Source organism: Leptinotarsa decemlineata, unplaced genomic scaffold (assembly GCF_025532065.1).
Source record: "Leptinotarsa decemlineata unplaced genomic scaffold, Ldec_3_MD MMD2_tig00026336_RagTag_RagTag, whole genome shotgun sequence".
NCBI classification, from domain to species: domain Eukaryota; kingdom Metazoa; phylum Arthropoda; class Insecta; order Coleoptera; family Chrysomelidae; genus Leptinotarsa; species Leptinotarsa decemlineata.
Window position 1 is genome coordinate 5,830,798 of NW_027412692.1, and position 23,710 is coordinate 5,854,507.

Genomic DNA, 23,710 nt, shown 5'->3' on the forward strand with positions numbered 1-23,710 from the left:
CCGAAACACCTACGAGAGGAGTTACAGCATCTTCAAGTGACTTTAAGATCGAATAGATACAGTGTAACCGAGATCAACAAGGCCATGAAACTGAAGACTTTCATAAGTCAAAATAGGGAGGAAACTCAAACGGTTGCACGTGCATTTGTACCGTGCATTCCTAGGGTTACAGACAAAAACTCAATAGAAACTTCCACGTCTCCCCGTGTACCGTAGAGCTTTTTTTTAATTTTCAAGTACCTATTCATATTTTTTCATATTTCCATTGCTCTGAGAGTTTTTAACAATCAACTTCGAATAAGAAAACCTATTATGATTACTTCTTCGATTTTACTTCTTCGACTGACGACTTGTTTATTTTGTGGAAATTCATGCTCACTGAGGATACACTACAAAAACACACTTTTGTCTATTTTCTACTATATTTCTTTATTGTTGACCGGTTTCGGCTATTACACCATTTTCAAAACTAACTGATTACATTTAAATCTGAGTAATTTATGCCTATGCTGCTTAGTCTATCATAAATGATTTGATATACCTGATATACCTGATACCCGGTACCTGCGTTTCATATACCTGTAAAATCCATGAACATACAGAGCTTTCAATATAATGTAGGTTTTGGAATCTGGATTATAGGTTCAGGAGAGGACTATTATTTAAATCAAGTTGTTCGTTGAGGACAATAGAATTGGGATTTTTCTTTGACCTGTTTATTTCCATAGATTCCAACAGATTCATCATTTTCCCTTTTTCGCATGTGTGTAGGATCTTTAAATTATCTTTATCTATTTTATGTTTCGAATTTTGAAGATGTTCCTACATTAATGATTTTTTATCCGAAATGACATGTTCGTGGTACCTTGTATCTGGTTATCTGATTGTTACTGATTATTATCTGAAACATATCTACAAGAAAAAAATATTATATGTGTTTTGATGAACAGAAAAAGAAATGATAGCAATAATAACATCCGAAACGAACACTATAATTGTAATGAAAATTGAAATGAAGTAATTTATAAACACAAAAAAATTAATGGCGCAATAAATGTTCGAATTGGAGTCATTCTATTTCGAGACAAATAATGGACCAATAAGATGGCCTGCAAGATCACCAGATCTTATTATTTTGGACTATTTTCTATGGGGGACATTGAAAAATAGGATTTACGCTGGCAGAGGGATAGAACATGTGGAAGACTCGAGATTGAGGATTTTGAATGAAATCGCAACAATGCAGCAAATAAGTGTATTGGAAGTACTCCAATTTGAACATTTATTGCGATAATAATTTTATTTGTATATAAATTACTTCTTTTCAATTTTCTTTACAATTATAGTGTTCGTTTCGGATGTTATTATTGCTATCATTTCTTTTTCTGGTTATTAAAACACATATAATATATTTTTGATGTAGTTCATTGTAGAAAACGCTCAGAGCAATGGAAAAATATGAATAGGTACCTAAAAATGAAAAAAAACTTTCGAAAAACTCTGCGGTACATAGGGATACATGAAGGTTGCTATTGTTTTCTCATTCAACTCAGTCAACCAATTTCCAGGTAATATTTGATTATAATTCACCCAATTATAATCAAATATTACCCAAACATCCCGAAATATAAAATAAAATTCAATTCCCCAGTATGGAGTGAACGTTTACGATCCAAAAACTACAACAAAAATTACAGGTCCGTATTTAAATATTTAAAAGTGGGGGTGGCCCAAGTCAGATGACACCCTGTATAAAAGATTCATGGACATATTCTGATAGCCCACATCAAGTGCCAATAGCAAAATGTGGACAGATTTTCAATATGTCTGCAAATAAAGAAGATATAGACAAAAAAATAATTTCGGATTTTTTGGTTTCTCCTGTATATCTCCAGAACCAAAAGAGCTATAGTCGATTTTTTGACATCATTGAATAGGTCTCTAAAATACGCAACTTTGCCACAGTTCAACCGACACTGTATCTCTCATCGTTTAGGAGATCCCCATATACAGAAACGAATTTTAATAGCCCTGTATATATATTGGAGTAATGCTGATATAACTGAGCTGTCATGTTTGACGTAGATAGTCACGAATAGTTGTCTTTGTGAAGGTATCACGTTCATTAAAAGTTCCTTCTTCAAGTTTTTTACTGATAGTTTCACTACTCGAATTCTTTGATCAACAACCTCACGCCTTTGATAATGTCTACCGCAGAAGTAGGCGAAACGTCAGGCATAACAACCTGTAGATCATTTCCAAAAAATTGCTTCAACACAGTTAAGGCAGTTTAATGCAATTAACACAAATATTTTTCAACTGCAAATTTTCTGTAAAAACTTTTTTCATTTTTTTTGTTATCGAATTGTGGGAGCTGGGTCCTATACACTGTCTAAGCCCACACTAGGTAATCGAGGACACCCCTGCAGAGAAGAGGTGTTCCTTACTAATCAGTAGCTGCACTTGAACGAACCGTTTGGGAAGTCGCATGATTCGGCACGCTTTTCAACTTTAACGACACGTGCCTAGTAAATATTTACATCGGCACGAATCAAAACGGACCGCCCTCCGCATTCAGCCAATTTGGCAACCCGTAATCATTCTTTCCGAACACTTTCGAACTCGATAATTAACTTTTGTGGCAGCTTGCCGAACGTATGAAACGACAATATATGCAATTTGAATTACAATCATTCGATTTGTGTTAAAAAAGTTGGTGCAAGGACGTCCGCCCTTCGAGCATTGTTAACGAGATTGGGAATTGTTCCAGGATACGTGTGAAATAAGTTCAAGATCAAAGCTCATATAACAGAATCGACTGTATGAATGAAAAGTGATGAGTTGGTTCGAACTATATTTTTTATGATATTGAAATGAAATACATTCAAATGTGCCTATTTTTTAGAGTAAAACAAGATAATATTTTCTTTCACAGGTTTTGATTATTGTGGATTACACATGTATGGAACCCAATTATACGAATCCATAATCAAAAATCAACAAAGCTTGTAGTCCTTACAAAATTCGTTATTAAGAAACATGAGAATGAACTGTTTGATATTGGCTCTTCTATTATTTTTTTTCTTGAGAGTCCACTGATCTGTAGATATCTCACAAGTCTCCAAAAACCAACAACAATCTTGTTTCATGTACTTTCTAGCTTGTATGGGCCCTTTGTTCAATTTTTGTCACATTCTTCTGGACTTTCGTTGAAGGATAAAACACACGCACTACAAGAAAATCCTTAAGGCGCTCTTAGAGCGGTACCTGTTCGAAAGTAGCGATTCACGTTGGATTTGAATCGCTGGAGAATAAATCCATTTGGAAAAACCTTCTCAGGAAGTTTAGTCCACATGAACGCCAATTGTACAAATCAATTCAATGCAGAGTGCAACAGACTGTTGGTTGATATTGGAAGTCACAGCATTTTGGAAATCCCCTGACTTTATGCCTCCAACTGTCAACTACGAACTGCCTTATAAAGTACTATTCCCGAGTAGAGAAGACTGGAAGAAGGAAATATTGAGAGCAGATAGTTGTTGGTTCATAGACTAAACAGATTGTCTGGTCTGGATTCCTGGCCATACTGGCCTGGAAGGCAATGAAGCTGCTGACTCTCTTGTAAAGGAGGATGCTGCAAGAGGCTTCATTGGACCAGAACCTGTCACTTAACACCTGGATGGCAAAATGAATTTTGCGATTGGATGCTGGAAATGATTAGAAGAAATTGTGACTTTCTGAAGACGATAAAATTCACAGACGAATGTAGTTTTTCTTGGGACAAGATTATTAATTTTCATAATTACCACATATGAACTGATGAAAACCCTCACGCTATTGTCGAAACTAACCATCAAAAACAGTTTTCTCTTAACGTGTGGCTCGAAGTTATTGGGGATGATTTAATTGGGCCTCATTTTCTACCTCCTCGATTAAATGCTGAGGCATACGTTCAATTTTTTAGAGAAGTGCATCCAGTACTGCTGGAGGAAATTCCTTTTGACGTCAGAAGGGATATGTTTTTTATGCATGATAGGGCTTCCGCCCATTTTAGTCAAGTAGCACGTCAGCATTTAACTGAAACATATGCAAATCAGTGGATAGGTCGAGGAGGACCACAGAACTGGCCCGCTCGATCCCCGGATCTCAATCCTCTCGATTTCTCTATTTGGGGCCATTTACAGCATTTGGTTTATCGTTCGCGATGTAGAGGAGTTAAGAAACCGCATCATCGATGCGTGCAGGGTAATCAGAGAGACTCCAGGAATATTTGAGCGAATACGTGGCTCAATGCGCCGACGTCTAGACGCATGCGTAATGTCTGAAGGTAGACATATTGAACATTTACCATGATTATATATATATATATATATATATATATATATATATATATATATATATATATATATTTCAATATAAATTCTACAAAAAGGATTTCAAGCTTTATATCTTCTATTAATTATCTGCGAGCGCTTTTGACAGTTGGTAGTACTGGCATCTTCTGGCACTTCTCAAACTGAACTGGTCATCCTGTTGTCTGTCTCTTTATACGGTCAGAGCGTCTTAACTCAGGTATTTCAGGTATTTCAGGTAAATTTGCCTGTATTTGTTCTGCATCAGGTACTCTTCTTCGTGTTAGATCTTCTCTAGGAATGTGTATGGTTTTGTTCAATATATTGAATGTTTGAAAATTAGTTGCATCAATCAATATATACATATATGTATATACAGGGTGTCCCTGGACTTCCTCTTTTCCATTCGGGAATGTATAGATGGGGTCAAAATATCACCAGTACTTCATATAACTTTTTTTCCTAAAATCCTTCGTTACCAAGTAACGGGCCCTCGAAGTTACAAAATGAAAAATGTTTTTCTTTGATAAATTTTCAAGTGAATATTCAAAATCATCCAAATTTTGGTAATTGACTAAACAAATGAATTCCTTCGATGAGCTTTCATGCAGGAGTCAGTTGTTTTGCTACAAAGTCAGGAACGGACTACCCCCGATGGTCCACACCCCAAAACTTTGAAATGACAGATATTTTTCAATATTTTTCAACAAATTAAGGTTACTTGGACAATTTTATGAATAAAAGTACGCGTGTGGAAAGTCGATCGGAGCAACGAGTCTTGATAAAAATGTAGTTTCACTCGACGACATCAAACCCGCTCGTCCACCATTATTTGAAATGAATAATTATCAAAGCAGAAATAATAATGATAACGTTAATTCAACAACATTTATCCTGAGATGTCTACCATTATTCGAAAATATTAGTTATTAAGGAAAATGGAAATGATAGGTAAAATGTTCATAACGAATTTTTATAATGCAAACACGTTTAACTAACGAAACTCAAGAGCCTCAAGAGCAAACAGAAATGAAAAATCCGCTACAGAAACTGCTCGATATGACCACCTTCTCTCTCTATACATTTTCTTAGTCTGCGAAGACACCCTCTCTGTACTTGAAATAGCATTCCAGGGTCGTTTCGTATGGCTTCACAATGTAATGTTATTCTATTCAACAATGCATCTCTTGTGTGAATAGGTGTAGCGTAAACAAGGCTTTTTAGATGCCCCCACAGAAAGAAATCCAATGGATTTAAATCCGGAGACCGCGATGGCCATGAATATGGCCCACCTCTACCAATCCATCTATTGTGGAAAATATGGTTCAGATGGTCACGCACAATCAAAATAAAATGAGGAGCGCCATCATGCATAAACCACATATCTCTTCGGGTTTGCAATGGAACATGTTCCAAAAGTCCATTCAATTCGTTCTGAATGAACTCCAAATAACGTTCTCCATTCAATCGGTCCTGTAGAACGAATGGTCCTATAAGATGGTTTCCTATGATACCAGCCCAAATATTCACGTTGAATTTCCGTTGGTGTTTGGTTTGCAATATCCCATGGGGATTTTCTTCGGCCCATATATGGAGATTATGAGAGTTGATAACTCCATCTCTACTGAAACCTGCTTCATCAGTGAATAAAACTCGATTAATAAAAGTCATATCCTCTCTTTGCCTATCCATGAACCAATTGGCATATTCGAGTCGTGCTGGAAAATCTTGAGGTGTCATGCAACGGTACGTACAGTCCTAGGAGCGCCCTCACCACCTCGTTTTGGCAAAACTGTACCTACAATAATATCGAAATACAACAACGTACTCAAATTAATTATCAATTATTACATACCTGTCTCCCTCAAGCTGCGATCGACACGCTCGAATGTTTCTCTTGACGGTTGAATAGATTTTTTATTTTTATTCATTATTTCCACTATCGGATATATCAGTAATTACTGTGGTTCATGGTTAGATCGAGATAATAGGGCTTATGGTGCTAGAAATGAGATACATATGTTTTTGAATGGAAATATCTACAGAAAACTGCATCGATTGTTGTTCCACGTCTCGTGATAGACTCATTTCGGTTATTATTCATTTAAAGTTCTAATTTATTTTGCAGAAAGTTTACCAAGAGTTGTCTATCTTCGGACACGAAATTAACATTGGAATCACCTGCTACAATTAGTGGCGAAGTATGATAGTTTTCTCCTAGTTCTTCAGTGCCTACTCGACCGTAAATATGTGGTCGTACCTCTCTTTATTGCCCTTACAGTAATATACGAAACATAACTCTCTCTCTCTCTATGTATCTTCAATAACTTACACCTCCCTCTCAACTTCGGTTCGCCTCGTTCGATCACACTTTTCGTAACGCTTTCGTCACGCATTCACCAGATTACTCCCCAAGTCAAGCACCCGTAAATACGTTTCATTTTGGTTAGATTATTGTCCAGACTGGTCTCAAGATTCTCTAGTATTTGTTTCGTTTACATTATTTGTGACGTTTGTTTTCTTATTTTGTAATCATGTCAAGTTCAGATTTTTGGATAGTAACCCAAAAGAATTATTCTATAGTTAACCATTCATATTTATCAGGAGGATATGTGTTCTTTTTAAAGCTTTCAAATTGAGGTGTTCCATTCATAAGAAGCACCAAAAATAAATCTTTCATTTAACATAAGTTGTTGGATGAAGGTGAATATTACAAAAATATTCAACACAAAAGAAACATATCAACATTCACACTCAACTCTTATGTACCACAAGTTTCTTATTTCAGTACATTCTTCATCTGACCTTCCATCGTGAAGAAAAAAACAGAGCTGCTACTATCACAACAGTCTCGTTTCAGAATGTTTTGGTCTTTGTTTTAATGAGGAGAACATGAGTATGTTTTGGTTGAAAATTGACAGTTTTTTATCGAAAGCATTGTGGAATAGGTATTCACTCTTATTTTATTTTCGAAGAAGTTCCCATTGATTAGTCGATGTTCATTTTGAAGGAGACACTCTCAAGTGGAAACATTATTACTGTTGGGAGGAATAATTCATTGAAATAAAATCATTCTCTTTTAAGACGTTATATTGGTGAATATATAATTAATACATGTTTGAAGTTAGTATTCATAAGATGTCACTACATGGCTGTTCCTTCATTCTGGCTCCATGAACTTGCCTTTAGAACATGATGAAGTGCTGAAATAAACATATGATAATTATGTTGAATATTCACGATGACTTATATGAGAATTTTTTTTACGAAAAACGAGAAAATGTAGTAGAAAGTAGCTGAAGTGATTATTTATTAAATAATTGAGGATTGTCTTTTCAAAAAGATTAGCAGTTGAAGTTCATTGATATCGATCAACTCTGACTGATTCTTTGGATCGAAGTTTGAAATAAATCTAATTTCTCCTAAAAGTATTCAATTTTCGAGATGAGATAAGTCCAGTTGCGCTAAACACATCGGTAAACAGCCATAAAAGAACATTGTTTGGTACGGTTGAGACCAGTTATATGACACCGAACTTTTGGATATTTTCTGAAAATAGTAAATGTGTTTGGTGTCAGGACTAAGGTAGAAGCAATGTTTACTGGGGCAATTATGATTGCATTCTATTCGTATTAGCAGAAAATTCCAGAAGTTAGTACATTACACGTTGAGGAAATTTCGTGAGGATTTTGTACTTGGGGAATTATTTATGTGAAGCACATGAGATACGACGGAGAAGCAATGTTTACTGTGGTGAATATGACTTTACTTATCAAATCACATGTTTATCTCGTGAATTCAGAAGTGACTCTATAAAATTTTCAGGAAATTTGTACTTAGGTAGTACTTATCGCGTAATTCCAAAAGTTACTACATGACATCAAATTTCGTGATTTGAGGGAGAAGCAATGTTTACTGGAGCAAATTAGTAGGAAATTTTCTGAGAAATTTGTCCTTGGGTAATCATTGATGTGAATCATGTGATATACGACGGAGAAGCAATGTTTACTGAGGCAAGTATGAGCTTAGTTATTATCAAATCACATGTTCATCTCGTGATTCCAGAAATTACTATGTGGCAAGTTGAGGAAATTTCTTGGGGAATTTGTAGTAGGGGAATCATTTATGTGAAGCATATGAGATATGAGGGAGAAGCAATGTTTACTGAGGTAAATGGGACCTTATTATTATCAAATTAAATAACTCCAAAAGTTACTACATGACATGTTGGAGAAATTTCGTGATCTAGTGGAGAAGCAATGTTTACTGGGGCGAATTAGTAGGGAATTTCCTGAGAAATTTGTCCTTGGGTAATCATTGATGTGAAGCATATGATATACGATGGCGAAGCACTGTTTACTGAGGCAAGTATGAGCTTAATTATTATCAAATCACATGTTCATGTCGTGATTCCAGAAGTTCCTAGATGAAATGTTGAAATCTTCAAATCAGCAAGAAATTCTATTAGAAATTTGTACTTGGGTAATAATTGATTCATGACTTTGTGAAGCATGGAATTACGAGGCATGGAGAAACTCGAAGGAAAAGCAATGTTATCAATAAGGCACACATGATCCTGATTATCAACCATCACATGTTCAGCTACCTCGTAATTCCAGAAGTTATTAGACGAAATAGTGAATTCTTCAAATTAGCGAAAAATTTGTACTTGAGTAATCATTGATTTTTGAAAAAATTTTATGTTTTTCTGCTGATTTCAGAAGTTACTAGACGGAATGGTGAAAAAACTGGAAGAAATGGTGCATGCCAAGATTGTTCCAACATCTTCTACTTAATTGAATAGAACTGGCCGATACTTGAGGAAAATCCATTATAAACTCAATAAAACAGTTTATAAAGGGTATTACAAAAACCGCGACACGTGTTTCGTTATACAATAGCTTTCTCAACCCTTTATAATGATCTTTTAACATAAAATTTACTGGATGCGCGAGAGTACCATCTTGAGTCCTAACAATCAAATATGAAAGCGATTTAATGGAGTGATTACAAAAGTACACTTCGAAGTGTGTTATTAATTTTTTATAAATTTGCACTCGTATCCAAATAACACTTTTCTAACATTTAAACAGTTTTCACTATATAATAGCTGTCTCAAGCGTGTTCAATATATGACCTGACAGAAATAAGCGATACTTACTTCAGGATCTGCTTTGTAGAAACATTTCATCACTTCATATACTGTTTCGTGAGGTGTTGTTAAACCTAAAAGTGCATTGATGTAGTTAGATTTGTTAAAATTCCAGGGGATTTTAAATAGTACTTTTCAAGGTTGAAGGATTCAGAAATGAAATGGCCTTTTAAAATAAAATATTACAGAAATTACTCACCTGATTTCTGAGCTTGTTTGCCACAGGATTGAAGTAATTCTTTGCCGTTAACAATTTTTTTAGGCATACTCTTTTCCACCATCTTGGTATTTATATTAAAATCAGTAGTCATCTAAAAAATAATACTATACTGAAAATATTCATTTATATTCAAAAAATAAATTGAACAAATTGAACACAAATATTCAAGAAGAATTCGGTAAAAAATGTTCGCAGAAAATTTAGGAAGGAAAGTGGGACAATTCCAAATGTACTTTTTTTGTTGATACAGTTTGATCTACTGTCCACAACTTGAAGACATCGATGACCTACATCAAGCAGGTAAAAATTGGAATTGCATTTGGCCTTCAAAAAATGTCACCAAAAAATTGTTTTTCTTACTCTTGCTCATACTCTTCATTAATCTAGACCAAAAAAAGGTTGAAAGACCCAGAAAGAAAACAAGAAAATGAGTTGATCCACACTGAGAAACATTTTTAGTAGCTGTTTCATTGAGCCAATAAGAGACATGTACGAAATAGACACCAAAACACTCCACGTAATGTCATAAATAGATATGAGCAGAACTTTCCCAAATCCACTGGTCCAATAGTTCAGTAGAGTCCGCTGGATCAGTAAACGATCGACTAACACCCGTACGTCGATGAAACGCAAGATCTGTCGAAAATATCTCAGCTGTCTGTGAGAGTATGCAGGAGAATCCGAGGCAGTCGATTTTGCGTCGCTCACAAGAACTCGGCTTTTCGCTGACTATAACTTGGCGAATTTTCGCGTCATGACATGAGCCTGCACCCATTCAAAATTCAACTGACCTAGTAATGTGAATTGGCCACCTAGATCGTGCGACTTAACTCCATTAGATTTTTTCTTGTTGGGTTTTTTGAGTCGCAGTTGTATGCGAATAAGCTACAAAACAACAACGGTTCTCAAAGCCAACATTTTGTTGGCTTCCCAAAGAGCTTTTTTTTCAGTTTGTGCCTGAAAGTTACTTCTCTTTAGGATCTACACATTTTTTCGAAGATTTTATTCTGAATTCTTCCTTTGCAAGATTCTCACATTACTTCATGTGAAAATCAAGAAGTAGAAAGCCAAAATCTTTTTTTCCCAAAAATTAATCTGTCTTATAAATATACCCGTTTCAATTCAAACAAGATTCCTTTGGCTGGGATCGAATCAAATAAAGGAGTGAAGTCGTTCTATTATGAATTGATTGAGTGTTTCAGCTCGTGATGTTATCCAGATTGGTGCTAAAGAGGCAATTGATATTCCGAAACATCGGATGTTCGCCATTGAGTTAAATTGTACATCTTTCATGTACTATAATGTGTAGCAATCCTGTGAATGATATCCGATTCATTTTCATAACGAATATTTGAAGTATAAACTTGATAGGTAGTGTTTTTTTGTATAATTCAATAGTTGTTTTCTTTCATGTAATTCAATGTTTATATGAAGGTAGTTGTTTCGAGAGGATTTTTTTCTTCCAGTTTGTGTCTTCTTCAGAAGATTTTCTCATTTTTGATGGAGATGGAGAAGCAGGCAGTTAAAATCATTCTTTCGCAAAAAATCATTCTCTTCTAAAAATATAACCCTTTCAATTCACATTGAACTACTTTTGTGTCTGCTGGTATACTTATAAATATTACTACCACTATCATCTTCTATCATCTTTCATTACCGCTGATAGTGATCTTACTCAACGCTGAGTAATTGCATATCCTGCGAATTCAGTAGAATTCGAAATAATTATTTATTCCATTCTACCAAATTATCAGTGAAGACATTTTGATATTTATATTAATGTAACTTTGGCCGAATTCATTTTAACTGCTATGTAATTTTGTTTTGAAGACACAATTTTGTTATGATGAATGTTTACCCAACAGAATATTGCTTCCGACAAAGTTTCAGTATGGTGCCATATCTTGCACTAATCAAAATATTAACTTCCTCTGAATGAATTCTAACTCAGGTATTTTTGTTTCAGGCTTTTATCTTTTGCTCTTTCCAGTATAAGTATGTACCATCGTAGTTTTTCTAATCGGTTGGCAAAATTTTCATATAGATTTGTGTACCATTTTACTGTCGAGAACCAATACATTCTAAGAAGAAACCCTCAGTTTTGTTTTTTATTTCAATACTTACCGCTTCAGCAACCAGCCAGAGGCACAAGGTGTATCGCTGAAAAAAAGCATTGCAGTTAGTATTATTATGAATTATTTGTAATTATACAAAATCCAATATGATTTTTGAAGAAGAGCAGACTATGTTATTCTGTCAATCATCTAGAATTCCTAAACATGTTGCTAGACAGAAGGTCTATTAAGATCATTCTGTTAAGATGCAGGAATTCAAATCCAACCTAATTTCTAGACGTTCTGATAACTATGGAGCTTTAAAAAACTGAACAGAGCGGCTATTTCTATAACTAGTGGAAGAATAAAAATAATACCGAAACAAGGAAGAAACAGAACGCTTCCAAATGTTTCTACAACTAGAAGCGAAACGAAAGCAAAATATTAAAAAAGCAAAACAAGAACATCGAAATTAGGAGTTTGCAACATCAACTAGTTTATCACGATTATTGAAAGGATTTTTATAATCCATCCGCCGAATAGTTTTTCATCGAGATCACGAAAGTCTACATATAAGTGGGAGCTTCAATGGGTATTTTCAATGACACATAAGCAGCGAACACCAAAGTCTGCTTGCTTGGTTTTGAAGTTACTAGTTTATTTGTATTTTCAGTCATAGTAAATTTAACAATTTTGCCCCGCTTGCCTTATTTGTGAATGAAAATGAACAAATGGTCAAAACTTCTATGTTCCTTTGGACAGAAAATAATTGAGTCCAATACCTTCTCATGATAGAAAGCTCGTTTAGTTGAAGAGTCGGTGATTTTCCAAGAAATATCAGCGCAATGATCTGCAATTAGATAATTGCAAGACACTACAATACAAATTTGAAGTTAGTCCTTATCCAATAATTGGCACTCGATCTTCGACTCGAAATAGTACTAGATATATATGTTGTTCTATAAAAAAGAGACTGTAGTGCCATACAGACAATAAAGCAGCAGCAGCAGAGAGAGAAAGGGCTGCAAAAATTTTTCATTCAAAAAACACTTCATTGTGAGATTTTCACTGAACAATTTTACAAAAATGCAACCTGAGCTTATGTAACAGTTTCCACATTTGAAGTAACGGGGACTTGTTCAATTCGGTCATTCAGTAAATTAGCCGAATTCTTGAATCTATTACTTCTGTTCAAAAAATCAGCTGTCGCCCCCATACGTACGACAATTCTCAGAAGTTGAGAAACTTGTGCGAACTAAGAACTAACGAGGTCGTACCTTTTAACGTTTGATTCCTAACACGATTGCAGAATCATCCCATCTTCAAGCAGATAAATTCAATTGAGAAAAATATCTGGTCGAGGCGGGAATCGAACCTAGGGCCTTCCGAACGTGAGTCGGGCGCACTACCACCGCGGCCAATTCCACAACAATTCTGCTAAAAGGTAGCTTGTAAATGTGGAATTGACCTTTTTATTTAGGAAACTACTTCTATGCTTCTCAATTCTTTGGGGAAAAGTGTTCCCTGTTTGGCCAATATAAGGTTTTAGGCGAGAGCCTCAAATCAGCTTAGTCTATCCGACACCAAAGTTTTGTTTTTATTGTTTTTAATGAATTTACTTGGACTATTATTCGTTCTGTGAGCTACGTATACGCTTCTTTTTTCAAAAAATCTAGCGATGCGATATTAATAGTGGTGATGAAATTCAGCTCTCTCTGGAAATCACTTTCCGACAGTCGACTATTCAATAGTGAATTGATAAGTATTATTTATACTAAATCGCGGCTTGATATTGGTATAGGTTTGAATCAATTTTATGAGGAATTTTTGTCATGTTCAAAAAGGCAACTTAAACTTTGGGCTGGGAAAGAATTTAATCAACTCAATTAGTTGAAGATATTTGGAAATTCAGATTCTAAAAGTTAATATTCAAAAACTAACATTTCATAAATGTTCTGAGGCATTTTTGAAGTGCAGCATAGCCGTGTGATAAAAATTTTCACAATGGACCCTTTTCAGTAGGTACTGATAAACTGTCAAAAATATATTTGAAAATCTGTCAAAATCGGTTAACCGTTTGTCGCCCTTTCACGAACGACAACCCTCAAAAACATAAACTTGTGCGAGCTAAGGATTAACGAGGTTTCACCTTTCAACGTACGATTCCTAGCACGGTGAAAGCTACTGGTACTAGTGAAAGTGAATGGTCTATGATTTCGAATTTGATTTCCCGTTGTCGCCTGGAATATGTCACTTACCTTCAAAATTTCGTTGTCAGGAAAATTTCCGTTTTTCATTGCATCTATCAACTCTTGGGTAACACCTGTGATAGGGACACATTTCTTGTGAGTAAGTTTGGCTAAAGCAAGGAATTCTGCACCATAATCCTAAAATGAAAAAAAGTGTCATATCGAAACTCTTAAAAATGGCAACAATCTGAGGCTGAAGTGTAAAGAAATACAGGGTTCATGAGTAACATCCATTTGAAGGTTGAAATATGAACTTTATTTGCAGCTTAATTCGCATTTTCTGAAAACTATGAGATTTTTGTTTCACATGAATGTATCTACATGAAAGATGTGATACTTTGTCTTTTTGAAGATTCGGTATTCAATTTATGCTGTAAATATACCAGGTATCGGAGGTTTCAAAATATTTTTGATGCATGTTATATTTATTTAGAGTTTTGTTAGGATTTTCGCCTACAAAATGATCAGCTAATAAAGAAGCTGTGGACATTTTTTTCAAATCAAAAAATTAATTTTCAGCAAACCACAGTATAATTTTCAACTGTAAATTGTAAACTTCTAATGAAACAATTCTTAGATGGTTTCAAAAAAGTTACGAAATCATATTCATTTATAATAATTCAAAAAAGATAACTGATAGACTGTTATTCGCTGAAAAATAACATAAATAGATTCAATTGACATATTGTAAATGAATTAGTCTCCACAATGTTGATATAAAACAATATAAATATAAACATTATAAAAGAACTTCCATTAATAATAGTCATGTTACATTATAATACATATATTAACTGGTGCTCTGAGATTCGAATTTGTTCTACCAATCTGAATTTTTTTTTCTCGTGTCTTGAATTGAAGCGTGCTACATGAAAATTGTTTTTTCGTAGCAGCGTGGCACAAGAACTGTTATTATTCATTAAAATATATAGAAATGTGACTGTAACGAACAGTCGACATGATATAGTATCAAATTGGTTTAAAAGGATAGAATAGTCAATTCCTCTTCGGGGGTGAGTACCTGTAATGCAAAAAGTCAAGAATATCAAAAACTTTCTTTGGACAGCTTCAATTTGCTATATTGAGAATTATAAATGGGAAATCAGATCATCGCTCCATTTTCAAGTTTGGACCCTACATAAGCATATGAGTGAGTGAAATTGAAATAGTAGAATTTAATATAAAAATATCTTGAATATTTTGTCATCGCCAAGACTTAGTTATATGAAAAATATCTCAATCAAATCAAGATGAAACTCACAATTGAACTAAGTCAGGTATTCATTCACTTTTATATTTCTGATGGACCATATTCTAGCATAAAATGAAAAGAGTATACAAATTATAAAAATAGTACAGATGTTTTTTGTAGAAAATTTCATGACAGGCAGTGGAAGGGTTGGCTTTTCTCGACAATTCCCGATATATTTCAATGCTTTCAAAATACATTACAATAATTTTTGGTTGTTTCCATTTTTGTAGAGAATATATGAAGGTATTAGAAAAACATTGATATTTTAGGTATTTATTATTATTAATGAAGACAACTCACCTCATCTGCTAAGTATCCATATGCTGAAGAGATTCCAATAATAGCAATCAACAGAGTTAGTTTCATTCTGGATAACTGAAAATAGTATAGAGATTCTTTAACGAAATTAATTGATAATGCGACATGAGAGTTTTCAGAAACTTCAAAGGCCATACTCAATCATAAATGATGAAGAATTATATATTCATGAACAGCAGATTATAGACTTTTTTATAAAATTTTTTAGAAAACGTATAAATCGTTTATGGATATTTATTTCAAACAAAAAAAATCCCTGCTCAAAGTAATAAAATGCATGATTTAATATCCGTAAGATCTAGACCAGACAGATGGAGGCAATAGCTGAATCTTAAGAAACTTCAGAAATCATATGCTCAAACTTCACAAGATCAATAGTTTCAATATCACTTAATATATCTTCAATCGTTATCCATTCCGTAGATAACATCAATGAGATTGGATTTTGAGCGTCGTTAGATATTGCTTCAAAATCAATTGACATTTTTCCTGTAATGCACTGTTTGGAACCTTTGGTATAGTAATGAATTTTACTGGAGTCAAAGTATTTTCCTAGGATATGGCTAAGGTATGTGGATGATGTTTTCGCGATATTTGATAACAAAAAAAGCGAATATTGAGTTGGAAAATAAAGGACAACTTTCATTTCTTGACATTTTGGTAATGAGGAGCCAATATGGAGGCCTATACGATGTATTTAGAAGTGAAACAAGCACTTACAGGTATATTCCTGACAGTTCACATCACTGTGGACAGCACAAACGTGCTGGGCTGAATTTTTTAGTGCATCGTCTTTTGACTTTTACTCTCACACATGAGAGGTCCACAAAAGAAAAACATACAATTACAGGAGATAGCAGCCACTAACGGTTTCTCGACGGGTATTGTAGATGATATAATAAGGAAGACAACGTTTAGGTTAAGAATGAATGAAATATCGACTTTCAAGAACGACGAAAATCAAGAAAAATATATCTCAGTTCCATACCACCAATACACGAAGAACTTTGGAAAAATTTTCAAGGAACTAGTTATGAAGGTGGTTTTCAAAACAAGTCATACACTATATAGTCTTTTAGGGCAGTCGAGAATTAGGAAAAGTCGGGAATTTACGAAATTAAATGTAAGGACTGCGATGCAAAATATTATGGACAGACAAAAAGATCTATCAGAATAAGATGTAAGGAACACAGAGCACACTTAAAATATGGAAAACCTGAAAAATCAGCAGTCGCCTATCATATTTTGCAACAAAACTATTCCATAGACTTTAGTTCATTGAGAATAGTTAGACAAGTTAACAACAGGCCTCTAGATGCCTATGAGAGTGTAGAAATGAGTAAAAATAAAATTATGAATGACAATGGTGGACCAATACCTGATGGTGTACTATATAGCTGACTGTTAGATAAGGCAATATTGTGAAAATCAATTCAAAACTAGTAGATAAGGCAACATGTAAAATTATTTTAAGACAATTGAGACGCAGGTACCTAACAGAGGTATCTATAGTATGAATAAGGAAGATATTGAATGTAATTTAGTTTAATCTTCGTCTTGAACATGATCACTTGGTGATTGAAACACGTGTAGATGTTTTAAAAATAACGGTTTGGTGTTGGGACTAAACTCTAGTATTATTCAAGTGAAGGTATTCTGATAATTTCAAATTACATTCATCTATACTCATTTTCCCAAAAGAAATTATTCTCAATGTCGTTTCCTTCAAAATCCAACAAAATTACAGATTCACAGTTTTTCAATAGAGTACAATATTTGCATAAAGAATGCATTTCAACTATTTACAAATTTTCTCAAAGTCATCAAGTTTATAAAAAATCAATGAAATTAAAAAACATTTGCTTACCTTTTTTTGTCAGGATGTATAATCAATCGCAGTATAATACCTACTGAAGTATCAGTGTAAGCAGGTGGGTATTTATTGCTTTGGTTTCATGTAATATTCCAAAATTGAACAATAAAAATATCGTTAATTTAATTGAATGTTGCCCTATTTCCATTATCTGCTGTCCAAATATCGAACCAACACAAACTAGTCTAGACATTCTCAATTATGACAAATTATTAACGTGTTAAAACTAATTAGATTCGAATATCGTTTGCTGTTAACATTGAAACAATGATGATAACATACACTTTCTAATATGTGATGGAATTGGCTGATACTTGATAGAAATCCATGATAAACGTATTTGTTGTGAGATTTTTTGCAGATTATAAAACCGCAACATGTATTTCACTCCACGATAGCTTTCTCAGGCATGTTACTTATTTTTCAGAGAAACAGTAAAATTAGAGATCGCACCCAAAAACATTCATTATAAGAAGACTCCAAAACATTGATTTGTGACAGCATGGAAGGTTTCTGGGTTATTTTTGTTGGGAGCCCGCCTATTCTAGCCATGAGCTCTGGAATGAAATGTAAGTTGTGTAACGAATACTTTAGATTTCACGAATCCCCAAAAAAAGTCTAGAGGCGTCATATCAGGTGATCTAGGGAGTCATCTGTATAGTAGGGAGGTTGAGTGTAGGCCCACAGCACTTAGGCGTCATGTGAGCCATTGTACACCTCCCGAGGAGTGGTCCTCCTAGGTCATCGTCCCTCCTGTCCTCTACAGGAAGGGGGGCAGGTCACTAGGAGATATCTCCTTTATATAGGCAGGTGAAGGCCAAGACTCGCCGAACATGTACTCTCTTATTGACGATAACTCTGGGCACTCGCATAGGACATGCCTGACAGTCTCATTTTCCTGTTCACACATCCTGCATAGAGGTGTTTCTACTAGCCCCATAATATGGAGGTGTTTCCTTAGTTGACAGTGGCCAGTCAGAAATCCTACTGTTAAGCGTAAGTTTTTCCTGGTCATCGACAGATATTTCTTCGGCGCCAGCTTCCCAGGGTCACCCAGGGTGATCCTCGCAAGACTGCATCCTTTGATTCCATCCCATCTCTTTAGTGATTGAGGATGGGTGTGACGTTTGGCCGTAGGTGTCGCTGGGTCCAGCCGCTTCCTTGGCTGAAGAGTCGGCAATGCGATTATCTTTACTCCTGTCTTGTCCTTTAACCCACCTCAACAGCATATTTTCTCTAATATGTTCTTCTTTTTGTTTCTAATACAAGGCAAAATAATTCTTTCCATTGAATTGAAAAGGTATATAGGATATATTTCGTCCCTGAATATTTGAAAAACTTTCAACAGCTAATAGGTAATGATTATTTTACAGTTATTATTTTTCTTACTGTAGTTTGAAAGTTAAACTTTTTCTCATGTTGTTAGGTTTCCTATATGTGAATCTGTATGCGGGCTTTGTAATATTCCGTTCACTGTTTATTTGGATATCTTTTTTGCCTTCTTTGTGTGATTCTGGAAATGTGTATTTAAAATTGTTTTTTCAAATACCTTCGAAACCCCTAACATAAACTATCCTTTCGAACGATTTTGGGAATATTTCTCATTTGCATTTGAAGCTTCTTTTCCAAAAACTTTAATAAAGTCGAAATTACCTCGAGTATCTGCCCCCTGGTACACCCATCAACTCAAATCCTAATAAAAAAATTTACAAAATTTCAATTACGCACGAAAAAAAAATCCCAATGATTGGATACAAACAGTCCAAAAAGCCCTATAATCAACACGTGAGGAAAGCGAATCAACATTACTACACAAATCTTATAGAAAACTCCAGCAATAAAAACAAAGGCATTTGGGAAATAATAAATTCACGCTTGAATAAGAGAAAAATCAACGGAAAATATAGAACTTAACCACGGAGAAGATATAATTTCAAACGGAAGAGATTTAGCCAATATATTTGGACACTTTTTTGTATCGACTGTAGGTAATCAACTCGAAACCCATTTCAACGATAATTCGTCTATGAGTTGCACAACTTCGCGCTTCCAACTTAACAATTCCTTCTCCTTTGAACCTTTCACCGCTACCGACATAGAAGATATTTGAAAAACAAGAAATCTACCACTCTATCTCCTGAAAAAGTCTGCTTCAGACATAGCACCTTACTTAACATTTTTCCTGAATAAATCAGTTGAATTAGGACAATCTCTAAGTCGCCTAAAAATATCGTTATTGACACCTATTTACAAATCGAACACAATCTGTGTACCATGACAATAAATTCAGTAAAAAATCCCCAATAGAATATGGAGTACCACAAGGCAGTATTCTTGGACCCTTGCTGTTTCTTATATATATAAACGATTTGCCCTCTTCAATTAATATGAAGACTATCTTATATGCCGAAGACACAACATTTTATAAGAGGGTAAGACAAGGAGAGGAAACCACCGTTATCCAGGACATAACTGAGTCAGCTAATGATTGGTTCAACGCAAATAAATTACAAATCAATAAGGCGAAAACAGCTTCTATGATATTCTCAAACCAAGGAAATGATGCTCAGTCGTTAAAGTTTTTAGGAATTCACTTGGACAGCAACTTGTCGTGGAAAACTCACACAGACAATCTTTCGAGTAGGTTATCTAAGGCCATTTATGCTATTAGACAAGTTAAAATTAATTTAGGTAGGGAAGCGGCTATCATGACATACCATTCACTATTTCATAATGTTATGACATATGGATTATTAAATTGGGGACACTCTATCTACTTACAACCTATTTTTTTACTCCAAGAGCAATTAGAGCAATTGTAGGATTAAACAGATTGGAAAGTTGTAAGCCGTGGTTTGTACAGCTAGGTATTTTGACGTTACCTTCATCAGTCATATATACTAACTTGGTATTCATAAAAGAAAATATCAGCAACTATCAGACACTTAGTGATAATCATAATTATAATACAAGAAATAGAGACAACCTGCTGATTCCACAGCATAAATTAGCAAGTACTAGTCGCAATTATCTAGGAATGAGACTGTTTAATAAATTTATTTATTTCTGACCGGGATATTATAAGCTTATATCGTCATAGTTACGCTATCAATAAAGAGGGTCATAACTCCCTTGGGACATTATAGATTTTATAATTCCCTCTACCTTTCACAAGTAAAAATAAATAGAAATGAAAACTGAACCATATTTTATTTATTCACGTCATTACAAATAATAAATGTACAATTTTGAAATACGGCTTCACTTTTCGATGGAATTAATGATTCTCTTGCTTGTTCAGCTTATTTCAAAATATCCTCCATTATATTTGGGGTAGAAAACACGTTTTCACCGCAAACACAGCTTGATAACAAAGTTCTGTTTATAAACAAGTAACATAGCAACAACCTAGCAACAAGAAAACTCTACTATAATCAACGGTACCTGATTCAAATATACCGGGAAGGTAATGAATTGGTACATTTTTCCGTTTCAAAAATGAACAAAATTTTATTGAAATCGGTCAGAAATAAAAGTATCTATGTACCACGGGAATTAATGAGCCTTAATAACCTCAGGCAATTGCTGTCCCTCGGGCCAGAGGCCCTCGGGACGCAAACTTTGCCATCGGTAATTAAGGCCCTCCTAATTCCCTTGATACATAAATAACTATTCTGACCGGGATATTATAAGCTTATATCGTCATAGTTACGCTATCAATAAAGAGGGTCATAACTCCCTTGGGACATTATAGATTTTATAATTCCCTCTACCTTTCACAAGTAAAAATAAATAGAAATGAAAACTGAACCATATTTTATTTATTCACGTCATTACAAATAATAAATGTACAATTTTGAAATGTTCCCTGAAAATTACTTCCGCCACTGGAAACAATTTCTTCTTTTGTATGGCTGGAGCTTCTGTTCACTACAGTCGAGGTACCTGCCTCTTCTGATGACAAAGTAGACAACATACGCGCCGTTTTATTTCTCAATTCGATGCTATCCTCCAAATACCCCTCCGCCACCGTGGAACTTTTCCAACCTCCGTGTCTTTTTAAGTTAGTCATAGTTGCTCCTGCATTGGCTAGAGCAGTAGCAGAAGTGCGACGAAGGCAATGTCCCGTATAGGAAGATGAGTTTGGCAATCCTAAATACATTGCGATTTTGCTGGGGATTTTCCCAAACATGTTTTTTCCAATTGGCTGAGATGTACATTTATTTTGTCGGAAGCTCAAAAAAAATCGTTCAATACCTTTAGGACGCAAAGACATATAAAGTCTTAATAAAGGCAAAGCGGAGAACTCTTTTCCATCCACAACTGTAAATTTCTTCGATACACCAATTTTACTTTCCGGTACGTTCACTACCATAACGGAATCCCGGTCCTCTATATCCGATATCTTCATATTCAAAAGTTCCTGACTTCTGCATCCTCCAAAATAACCCATAATCAAAACAACCTATAACAAAAAAAGGAAATAAATACACACAAAAAGGAAAATAAGAAAAAAATTACCTTATGCAATAAATGAATATCATTAGGAGCGTCCTTTAGGAATCTGATAACATCTTTAGGAGATAAAACAGCAGACTTTTTCGGCTTATAACTCTTACTCTTCCGTTTCAAAAAAGCCTGTAGTTCATTGAACTTGGTGATATCTCGTTTCTCATGTATAGTCACCATCGATTTTAGCATTGACCATTCAGTCCATAAAGAATTCGGACTATACGTTTCTGACTGAAACGAATAAACACAATTACTACCAAATCTACCGAAAAACATAGAAAATTCCTTACCAGTTCTTGAAAATATGCCAGAAATACAGTTTCAGTGACATCTTTTGGCATAACATTTTTCCGTGTCAGCCAGTCCAGATATATCTTGTATTCTTTTTGGTATACGGCTTCACTTTTCGATGGAATTAATGATTCTCTTGCTTGTTCAGCTTCTTTCAAAATATCCTCCATTATATTTGGGGTAGAAAACACGTTTTCACCGCAAACACAGCTTGATAACAAAGTTCTGTTTATAAACAAGTAACATAGCATAGCAAACAAGTAACAACCTAGCAACAAGAAAACTCTACTATAATCAACGGTACCTGATTCAAATATACCGGGAAGGTAATGAATTGGTACATTTTTCCGTTTCAAAAATGAACAAAATTTTATTGAAATCGGTCAGAAATAAAATTATCTATGTACCACGGAAATTAATGAGCCTTAATAACCTCAGGCAATTGCTGAGCCTCGGGCCAGAGGCCCTCGGGACGCAAACTTTGCCATCGGTAATTAAGGCCCTCCTAATTCCCTTGATACATAAATAACTATAACTATTGAAATGAAAGATACACACAAGATACAAAAAGAAACTGAAGAGTATTCTGTTGAGGAAAGCCTACTACGAAGTGAATGATTTTGAATTGTCCTAACTTAATTTGAATTACAATTCCTGTTATTTTTTCATTCTTTTGGTTGAATTTTTTTCAAATTATTACATAATACTCCTAACTCTTATTCATAAATATGACTTAGAGATTTGTTGATAATCTATATGGATCTTAATATGTTTATGTTTCACTTTTGAATTCTGTTTCATATGTCATGTGTTAGTAATCATGTTGTAATTTTACAATGTAAATAATTTATAATTTACAATTTTATATATGTCATATATGTGTAATTTATTTGACTTGTCCAGACACCATGGTTTACTTGTGACCAATAAAACAAATAAATAAATAAAAATAAAATGTCCCTCATGAACTACATACCTATTGCGCTTCTGAGCACTTTATCAAAGGTTCTAGAAAAAGGTATATCAAAAAGAAACAAATAGCTTTCTCTGTAACTTTGATATACTGAATAAAAAACAACATGGATTCAGAGAAGGCCATTCCACTGAAACTGCAACAATAGAGTTCATAAACGAAAAACTAGAGAGAAAATAATAAATTATTGGACTTTTCTTCGAACTGTCACGTGCATTCGAAATGCTAAACTTTGATTTAATCGTAACCAAAATAAATCCCAATCCCAAGTGCATTCGAAGAAGCATATCACAAAGGATCCGTTCATTTCTAGAAGATCGTAAGCTGATAGGTAAAATTAGTGAACAAACTTTCGATGAATACTTAATCGACACTGGTATTCCCCAGGGGGCCTTCCTGGTTACATAAATGACGAAGAGGTTTATTAGTTCGCAGACGATAGTATCCAGCCCAGATACAAATGA

The 23,710-nt window shown here is 34.5% G+C and overlaps 2 protein-coding genes across 2 annotated transcripts; both read right to left on the reverse strand.

Moving 5' to 3' along the window:
* Positions 1–7,424: 7,424 nt before the first annotated feature.
* Positions 7,425–17,626, reverse strand: LOC111517795 (B1 protein). Its single transcript, XM_074183179.1, has 7 exons — positions 17,465–17,626; positions 15,580–15,654; positions 14,037–14,165; positions 11,849–11,884; positions 9,704–9,815; positions 9,514–9,578; positions 7,425–7,555 (listed from the first exon to the last, which is right to left on the reverse strand). The coding sequence occupies exons 2-7, from the start codon at positions 15,643–15,645 to the stop codon at positions 7,538–7,540; spliced, it is 426 nt and encodes a 141-aa protein (XP_074039280.1). The 5' UTR covers positions 15,646–15,654; positions 17,465–17,626; the 3' UTR covers positions 7,425–7,537.
* Positions 17,627–21,154: 3,528 nt separating this feature from the next.
* On the reverse strand, positions 21,155–22,506 carry LOC141485783 (uncharacterized). Its single transcript, XM_074183274.1, has 3 exons — positions 22,273–22,506; positions 21,992–22,213; positions 21,155–21,935 (listed from the first exon to the last, which is right to left on the reverse strand). Exons 1-3 carry the CDS (start codon positions 22,441–22,443, stop codon positions 21,288–21,290), a joined length of 1,041 nt encoding a protein of 346 aa, XP_074039375.1. The 5' UTR covers positions 22,444–22,506; the 3' UTR covers positions 21,155–21,287.
* Between the last annotated feature and the right edge of the window lie 1,204 nt (positions 22,507–23,710).